Source organism: Borostomias antarcticus, assembly GCF_949987555.1.
Source record: "Borostomias antarcticus genome assembly, chromosome: 5".
Classification (NCBI taxonomy): Eukaryota; Metazoa; Chordata; class Actinopteri; order Stomiiformes; family Stomiidae; genus Borostomias; species Borostomias antarcticus.
The window spans coordinates 22,701,713-22,711,712 of NC_140238.1; the positions used below are offsets into that span (position 1 = coordinate 22,701,713).

General features: G+C 47.9%; 1 protein-coding gene across 1 annotated transcript in view; it reads right to left on the reverse strand.

Annotated features, from left to right (window-relative positions):
* The window catches only part of LOC311309679 (voltage-dependent T-type calcium channel subunit alpha-1I-like), a gene marked incomplete at both ends in the record, with an annotated part of 221,941 nt that overhangs the window by 126,948 nt on the left and 84,993 nt on the right, over window positions 1-10,000 (reverse strand). The window contains 3 exons of the mRNA XM_084439007.1: window positions 488-580; window positions 1,553-1,889; window positions 6,502-6,661. Of these exons, the coding sequence (XP_084295133.1) occupies window positions 488-580; window positions 1,553-1,889; window positions 6,502-6,661 (590 nt within the window). The remainder of the gene's footprint in view (window positions 1-487; window positions 581-1,552; window positions 1,890-6,501; window positions 6,662-10,000) is intronic.

Sequence of the window (10,000 nt, forward strand, 5' to 3'; positions counted from 1 at the left end):
TAAGTCCATCAATAACAATAAAAACAATCTAATAGAACGTGTCGGTTTTGCGGTAGCGGAGTCGGAAGAGCCTTTGCTTATTGTGGTGCTAAAGCAAATCAAACACATAGATAACAATGTCCAAAGATGAAAGCTTGATGGCAGTGAAACTGCGGCACTGTCCGATATTCTCAACGTTGGTCAGTGCAACCATACGTCTTTGGAAATCGTTTTTTGTTTTGTTTTCTACCCCAAATTGCTCCCAATGAGCTTGTATGGCAGCTGCCCCCAGTGGTGTGTGAATGTGTGTGTGAATGAGAGGCCATTGTAACATTGGTGGGCTTTGTTTTGGTTAAACACATGGGTTGTATTAAGGTACACAAAAGAGTGGCACGCTGATCGCGAAGGCAGTGGATATCAGTGAGATGAGAAACGTGGTGCATCGCTGAATGTTGCCTGCTGTGTGTGAGTGTGTGTGTGTGTGTGTGTGGGTGGGTGTCTGACTTACGATGATAAGGAAGATGAAGTAGATGAAGTTGTAGAAGGAGTGGGCGTCCATGACGTAGTACATGATCTCTACCCAGCCCTCCAGAGTGATCACCTGAGGACACACACACACATACATATACAGTACAGCCTGTTCTGGTGTGTGTGTGTGTGTGTTACCTATGAGAGAGATTTGATTATCATTTCTATGTATTACTCTATGTCCATTAGAGAACAAAGGTGTCCGGGAGTGCCTGCACAATTGCAAATACAGTTGACCCCCCCCCCCCCACACACACACACACACAGACTCTGCAGTTCAGGCTAGACCTCAGCCTATTTGAACGATTATTCTCTGATTACGTATCGACCAGGCCAATCAGGGAATGTGTTCTGACTGCTGTTCTGCCCCCCCCCCCCCAGTAGAACGTAGCCCCTGATTGGCTCCTGTAGCAAAACAGTCTCCCGAAGCAACAAGCGGTAACGTTAACGTTAGTAGAATAAAAAATGCCATAAGTGCAGTATTGCAGAAAAAGACTCCATTACAACAATTAAACAAGAACAACAACAAGAACAAGAGTATGCACAGAGTTTCTGGGAGGAAAATACTTTTTAGCGCTTCTTCTGAAAATACCATTTTCGACGATTTGACAAAAGTAGTTTTACGCTGATTGCCTGAAGGAGTTAGTCTGTCAAGGCAAGTACTCCCTCCCGCAATAATCCTTGGTAATAGGGGGAAGGCCCGACTGATCTGCGGAGTGAAACTGAATGTGAGCTTGCTAGGTCAGGAGGGTCTGCCGAGAATACCGGAGGCGGCGGTATAGCTCAGTTGGTAGAGCGGGTCGTTCAGTGATCGTAGGGTCGGTGGTTCGAATCCCGGCTCCTCCTGACTACCTGTCGAAGTGTCCTTGGGCAAGACACTGAACCCCAAATTGCACCCAATGAGCAGCTGTGCAACAGGTGTGTGAATGGCGCTCCGGGCCAGTGGAACAACTGGATGGTGAGCGCGTTACAAAAGCAGTACCTATACCTAAGCTATACCTATACCCCTTCCCTCTGACCCCCACCCCCTCTCTCCCCTCCTTACTTGGAAGATGACGATCCAGGCATAGACGATGTTGTCGAAGTTGATGGCGCCCTTGTGGGGGTTGCTATTGCTGGTGCGGCAGCGGGTGTAGTAGCGGTTCCAGTTGATGCAGAGCCCGACGGCGTCCACGCTGCCATTGGTCAGCGGATCCGGGCTGAGGCCCTGTGCCTGCCGTTCCAGCGCGTCCTCCTTGCTCATGCAGCAGGTGCGGCCGCCCTCGCGGCGGGCGGGCACATCAGCGCACGACATGATGCCGTTGTCGGCGGCCAGCGAGCAGATGAAGGGCCGCTCGTCATCCTCCTCGGGCTGGTAGTAGGGGGCGGGCAAGGAGGAGGAGCTAGGGGGTGGAGCCAAGGAGGAGGGGGCAGGGTCAAGGAGGAGGGGGCAGGGTCAAGGAGGAGGGGGCGGAGGCATGGTAGAGGGGGATGGAGTCAAGGAGGAGGGGGCGGAGGCAATGATGAGGGGGCGGAGTCAATGAGGAGCAGGTGGAGACAAGGGTAGGGGCGGAGTCAATGAAGAGAAGGCAGAGACAAGGGGAGGGGGCGAAGTCAATGTGGAGGGGATGGAGACAATGAGGATGGGGCGGGGTCAAGGATGAGGGGGTGGAGACAAGGCAGGGTGGGGGGATAGGGGGGAGGAGACAAGGAGAGAGGAAAGAGGTTAGCGTGTTGAGCTGGGAGTCTAGAGTGAGAGAGAGAGAGAGTGTGCGTACTGGGTGGGGGAGATAGTGGGGCAGTTAGTATGGATGATATGGTTGTATGTAATAGAATGATATGGTTGTAGATATAAAGGCACAACCCACATTCACACACACACACACCCACACACACACACACACACACACACACACACGTATGCACACCACTCCATCGCTCAGTACATCCAAAGCTGAAGAGTCCCAGTCTGGGGTTTTAGCTGATTGCCGCCGTCTGAAGTGTACCTCATCATGTCGGCCGTGGCACTAGCCTGCCTCTTGAACTGATTGCAGTGAAACATGCATTTACAAATGATACGTTCGCTGGATTGCTGGTCAATCTTAAGTGACGTCGTAGGCGGGGGGGTTCAGGTAGGCAGGATGAACAGGTGCACAAATGCCAAAAAGCATGAAAAACAAACAACGGCATTCAATTTAGTTGTCGATGGATCAAAAATCATCAGTTTTGGAGTTGACATTTCTAGTGTAGTGAATTGAGGGGTTTTAAATGGAACTGGCCTATGGTCAACACAGGGGTGGCTGGTTGCCAGAGAAGCCCAGGCCTGACTCTTTACCTCAGAGACTGGCAACCCAGAAATAACCCCTGAGGCAGTTCTACTGCCTCTGTAGCAGTGTTCTACTGCCCCTGTAGCAGTGTTCTACTGCACCTGTAGCAGTTCTACTGCCCTTGTAGCAGTCACTCAATCAATAACCAGGATGTATTCTGCTGACATCCGCAGGGAAATGTGTGTGTGTGTGTGTGTGTGTGTGAGAGAGAGAGAGAGAGAAAGAGAGAGAGAGAGTGTGTGTGTGTGTGTGTGTGTGTGTGTCTGTGTGTGTGTGTGTGTGTGTGTGTGTGTGTGTGTGTGTGTGTGTGTGTGTATGTGTGTCTGTGTGTGTCCATGCACGGGAAGAGGATCACTCTTTGTCCTTGATCACACACATCTCGCCATCCCACTCCCAGAGCCAAAACGCCAATGACCGCTGCTGACTGATTGGGTTACGCTGCTTCCTGTTCGATGGGACGTTGTGTGTGTGTGTGTGTGTGTGTGTGCGCGTGCGTCAGATGATGTGTTGTGTTACAATGGGAACTAGACCCTCTGCGATCGGCCTAGATGATGATCTAATGAGGGCATTGGAAAACAAGGCCTGAGGTGTTTTCACTGACACACGCACACACACTAGTTCTTTCTTTCCCCCTCTCTCTCTCTCTCTCTCTCTCTCTCACACACAATTATATTACAGTATGAGTGCATGGCAGTCCATATTACGTTGTCTCACACACAATCCATATAACTGAGAGAGAGTGTGTGTGGTTGTGTGTGTGTGTGTGTGTGTGTGTGTGCGTGCGTGTGTGTGTGTGTGTGCGTATTTCTCAGTGTGTGTGCGCGTGTGTATGTGTGTGTGAGAAGCTTTCGATATTGGTGTACTGTAGTATGTGCATACAGGCACCGACCAGCCTCAACGTCTGGAACCCACTGGAGGGCCGTACAACGGTAGGGCTGCAGGGGCCAAACCACCGAACCATGGAGAGAGAGTTCTAGAACCACAGAACCATGGAAAGAGAGTTCTAGAACCATGGAGAGATTTCTAGAACCACCGAACCATGGAGGGAGAATTCGAGAACAACGGAACCATGGAGAGAGAGTTCGAGAACCACATAACCATGGAGAGAGAATCCTAGAACCATGGAACCAGGGAGAGACAGAGTTCTAGAGCCATGGATCAATGGAGAGAGTTCTAGGACCATGGAGACAGATATAAAGTTCTAGAACCACAGAACCATGGAGAGAGTTCTAGAACCAAGGAACCATGGAGAGATAGAGTTCAAGAACCACAAAACCATGGAGGGAGAGCTCTATTACCACGGAACCATGGAGAGAGAGAGAAAGTTCTAGAACCATGTACAGTAACCATGGAGAAAGAGTTCTAGAACCATGGAACTACACACATTGTGATGTCATTCACCAGCTATTGTGTGGGCACCTGTGTACTAACCTACACCAGGATCAACTATAACAATGACAAACACTGGTTCACAGCCAAACTCAGGAAGTTATGGTTGGATAAAAGAGGAAGTATGTAGGAGTGGGGACAATGGTTTAAAGAGGTTAAGTACAGGTTTAACAAGGCAGTGAAGGAGGGTAAACAACTCTTCACAGAGAAACTCCAACATCAATTGAGAGAGAGAGGGAGAGGGGGAGAGAGAGAGAGAGAGTTCTAGAACCATGGAACCATGGAGAGAGAGAGAGTTCTCAAACCATGGAACCATGGAGAGAGAGAGGGTTTAGAGAGTTCTAAAACCAGGGAACTATGGAACCATGGAAGGAGAGATCTAGAGAGGAGGAAAGAGACGCAGAAAGGGGAGAAAAGAGAAGAGCGCTGGTGTGAGTACCCTTTCTTTTGGGCATGAGGAGCTGACAGGCAGCTAGCTTGAAGGACAGGACGGGCTAAGAGAGACACAGAGAGAGAGAGACCCTGTCAGAGAAGCAGAGCGTGAATGAAGCCTGGCGCCCCCCCACCCCCCCCCCACCCCTGTCCTCAAGCAGGGTTTTGGTTGGGCCCAGCGTGATCCTGCCCAGTTCTGCACCACACTGGGAACACACCTGCCAATCGAAGACAAGGATCGGGTGGGCGTGCGATGGTTGGAGGCTACGGAGAGAGAGAGAGTGAGTAAGGAGGGGGACAGGAGGGGGGTAGAGGTAGAGGGTAGGTGAGGGACAGAGATGGGGAGCGAGGTGTGAAAGGTTGAGGAGGCAGCTAGCGGTGAAGAGAGACGTGGAGAGATGGGTAGAAAAGAAGACAAGGAAAGATGTAGAGAGACGAGCAGAAAGAAGGAGGGCGGTTCAGAGAGAGAGAGAAAGAGAGAGAGAGAGAGGGTGGGAGCTGGGAGAGGAGGGGTGGGTTGTGCCAACCACTCGAGCTAACCCTCTCACCAAGCGAACAACACCCCTCAGTGTATCATTATAGTCCTCCTGGTAATCAACAAGGGCCCTTCAATTTAGCATTCAAGCACTCAGGCTATAGCCTGGAGGAAAGGGCTAATGCTAGCATGAGTGTAGCCGCGAGCTATCACAACATCAAAGCTATCATGGACGAGGCGGCTGCAGCTACCATAGCCAAAGCCTTCATTAAGACTGTATTCATTAGTATAACTCCTTTAAAAACAAGACATTTCACATGACGTTTACTCTTTTTCATTGCAAAAGGAAAAGAGAGTTTATTAAATGATAACACAGTGTTAGTTTTGCGCATGCGCACACACACACGTGCGCGCGCGCACACACACACAAACACACACACACAGCTGGGAGAGAACATACTGTGCTTCTTTGTGAGAAGTGAGACGTTTCAAAGCGTGCTTTAACAAACAGAGTGAACACACAGAGACACAGGCACAGGTACACACTCATGTACTGAAAGTGCACACACAGTGAACACACACACACACACACACACACACACACACACACACACAGGTATATCATTAAAATGAGCTGGTGTCATCATAAAAGGAGATGAGAAATTGTCATATACTGAAAAAACCTTGAATGCAATTAAATGTGACACTGCGAAAGCTCTAGTGGCCTACATACAAACACACACGCACACACACACACACACAAACACAGACACTCACGCTGAGATGCCGTTGGCAGGGTAACAGCGGGCAGGCATATGAGATGTGCAGGTCATGAATATGGAGGAATGGTGGAGGACTGTAATCATGTTCTGTTCCCAACTGGGAGGGACAGGTATTTACAGTTAGCAAGTAGTGATCTTTTATTCACAGAGGAAGATAGATAGAGAGAGAGAGAGAGAGAGAGAGAGGGAAGGAAGGAAGATAGAGTGGGGGAGAGAGAGGAAGAGAGAGGGAGAAAAAAAGAGAGGGAGAGAGAGGGAAAGAGGGAGAGAGAGGGGAGAGAATGAAAACGAGAGGGAGAGAGTAGGAGAGAGAGAAAAGAGGGAGAGAGGGGGAGAGGGGGAGAGATTGAAAGAGAGAGAGGGAGAGAGAGAAAAGAGGGAGAGAGAGGGAAAGAGCGAGACGGAGAGAGACGGGGAAAGAGAGAAAGAGAGAGAGAAGGAAGACAGTGGACGAGCTTTGGAGAGCATAAATGATGAAGGTCATCACAGTCATAAGCACACATCCACCTCTGGCAGAGGTCCTCAGCACACACTCTCTCGCTCTCTCTCTCTCTATATCTCTCACTCACACACACACACACACACACTGGTGTTTTGCCACACTACTCACAGGGTGAAGTTCTCCTCAGGGTAGCAGCGGTTCCTCAGTAGCCCCGCCCACAGCTGCACGCCGATAATGCCGAAGATGAAGAAGACGAAGAAGCAGAGGAGCAGCACGTTCCCCAGCATAGGCAACGTGTCCAACAGTAGGTTCACCAGGATACGCATGCCTATACACACACACACACACACACACACACACACACACACTTATGAGCCTAACCCCAGCATGTGCAGGTTCACCAGGGTAGCATTAGCAGCGCCCCGAGAGGTCATTATCTGTATCTCTTCAACCAACAAAATGCTCCGTATCTGTATTCAGATATGAAACCGGAAGTGGGCATGGTTTATACCGATATACAGTAAGTCAAGTTAAATTGGGCAAACGTTATTTTCTCACCTAATATTCATTGGCAATGCAAATGTTGTACCTTCAACAAAAATCTTGTGTCTTCAGCTGACGCACAGACATGCAATCAAGCATGAGATTAGAGGAGTCATAGGCTAGTTCATGAGATTAGAGGAGTCATAGGCTAGTTCATGAGATTAGGGGAGTCATAGGCTAGTTCATGAGATTAGGGGAGTCATAGGCTAGTTCATGAGATTAGAGGAGTCATAGGCTAGTTCATGAGATTAGAGGAGTCATAGGCTAGTTCATGAGATTAGAGGAGTCATAGGCTAGTTCATGATATTAGAGGAGTCATAGGCTAGTTCATGCAAATCACATGTAGCCTCTTGCTGCAACACAGCTGTTTAAAATCAGAGGCGATTGCTCATTTGAAACGCTCCTTTTTTCACCCCAAATAATAACAAGAAACTTTGCGTAAGAAAAATATCTGTTTCCATTGCATCATTTGTGCTGTTCCGAATAACGTATTCATATCTGGGTAGACCCCTAACATGCATGCCTGGAGAGAAACACACTCACACATGCACGCACACATGTACACACACACACACACACGCACACACACACACACACACACGCACACACACACACACACACACACACACACACACACACACACACACACAAACACACACACACACACACACACACACATAAGCATAGTGTGCATGACAGCAGACAGGTAATGTCCCACAGTAAAACAATCTAATGAGCTATGATAAGCTCATGAGAGCTTGGTTGGACACATCTCGCAATAATGACATAATCACAGATGAACAGCTCTGTTCCACAGGGATGACATAACGAGGATGATTAGCAGAGGGAAGCCTGGTACGGCCATAATGACAGATGATTGCAGTAATGGAAGAGGGGAGTGACTGCTGATGGATGCTCTGTTGGACTCCTGATACCTGGGACCTGACACACCACTGAGACTGGAGGGCAGGTGTGTGTGTGTGTGTGTGTGTGTGTGTGTGTGCATGTGTGTGTGTGTGTGTGTGTGTGTGCATGTGTATTTGTTTGTGCGTGTGTGTGTGAGAGAGTGTGTGTGCATGTGTGCGTGCACGTGTGTGTGTGTGTGTGTGTGTGTTTGTGTCACACTGGTTTCCCTAAATAGAAAGACAATAGGTGGTTAATGCAAAACTACAACACGTCAACACTGAAGTGAGACTGAATGACAAGGAGGAAGAGAGAGGGGGAGGAGGGAGAGAGAGAGACAGAGAGATGGTGGAGGAGAAAGAGAGACAGAGAGAGAAACAGAGAGAGACAGAAAGAGAGAGAGACGGGTCAGGAGAGAGCGACAGAGAGAGAGAGAGAGAGACAGAGAGAGACATGGAGAAGGGTGAGGAGAGAGAGAGAGACAGAGGGACAGAGAGAGACAGAGAGAAGGGGGAGGAGAGAGAGAGAGACAGAGTGAGACAGAGAGAAGGGTGAGGAGAGAGAGACAGAGGGACAGAGAGAGACAGAGAGAAGGGGGAAGAGAGAGAGAGACAGCGAAGGGGGAGGAGAGAGACAGAGAAAGAGACAGAGAGAAGGAAGAAGAGAGAGAGGCAGAGAGAGAGGGGAGCCAGAGGGGAGGAAAGATGTAAAAGACAGATAACAGAACAATGTAACTAAGGAAATAGAGAAAATAGTGCAAGGTAAGACATTGAGATGAGACGACAAAAAATAACAAGAATGACAGTGAGAGAGAGAGAGAGAGAGAGAGAGAGAGAGAGAGAGAGAAAGGCAAGACATGGATTTAGAGAGCAGGAGAGAGGGATGAGGGAATGGAAGAACTGAACAATGAAAAGTGCTGACGTAAACACTAGGATGGTCCTATTGTTTCTTTCTGTGTACACCAGTCCTAGTGTTTTTATTTTATTGTGTTCATGTTCCTATTGTGTTTTTATTGATTGTACAGCAACTTTTAACTGTGCTCTAGAAATAAAGTTGAATTGGATTGCTGGAGTGTTAATCGATATCCCCATTCTATTAGCTCTCGTTCTCTGCATCAATAAAACGTTTTACACGCCCATCAGAGTGATGCACTATAGCCTTACATGTCCATATACAATATGCACTGCCTCTTGTGAGTACGGGTGTGGCTGTGGCTCAGGAGGAGTGGGTAGTTCAATAGGGTAGGGTCAGCGGTTAGAATCCCAGCTACTCCTGTCCACATGTCAAAGTGTCCTTGGGCAAAGACACTGAACCCCACATTGTTCCCAATGAGCAGGCTAGCACCTTGAATGGAACCTGCTGCCATTGTTGTGTGCATGTATGAATGAGAAGTCATTGTAAAGCGCTTTGGATAAAGGCACTATATAAGTGCAACACATTTACCATTCTATCATCACTTAAAGGAGAATTCTACCCTAGAACAACATTGGGCTCAAAAACTAGACACCCACAAAACAATAAAGAAAAATGTGGTTGTCGAAATGCATCGACAAGTCCCCGGAAGCAAAATAACGAGGACTACAACAACAAAAAATGTCTAGGAGGGCGGGGACTTGAGGCGGGTGCACCATGCTAACCCTCTAGCTCTAGCCTACTCTATAAAGTTAGTTCAACAAAACGAAAAATATGTGATCTCACACACTCACACAAAAGATGACAACCGACGCATAGATGTTTCATTTACCTGAGTTCTTTGGACTTTTTTTTGGTGTTCCAGCAACCGATGGAAACTCACTTCCGCTGTTGCAGGTAAATCCTTGATTCCACAAATTGCACAGTATTTGGTATAGTCTGTGTTTTTCTTCATTAGAAAATATAGATATATAGATACAGGGTCTGACATATGTTCTGAGTAACAAATGTTTGCTCGAGAGATAATGATGGCTACTGCTGTTGTTCTGCCGGATTCTGACTCTGTTTGCCTGTTTCGCGCAATGCACGCTGGTTAATTGAGTCTTTCAAAATAACACCATCTGTAACCACCACATTGTTTATTGAACGTATTGCTAAAATTTATGATTTTTTCTGGTTTGATTTGAGTTCATTGTAAACAAGACACATATTACATGTGTTAAGAGGCTACAAAATCTTGAATATACTTGAATTTTACTTTAATGACCTGTAACGAAGCCTCAGTCAATGCGGTTTCATTGTCAGGAGA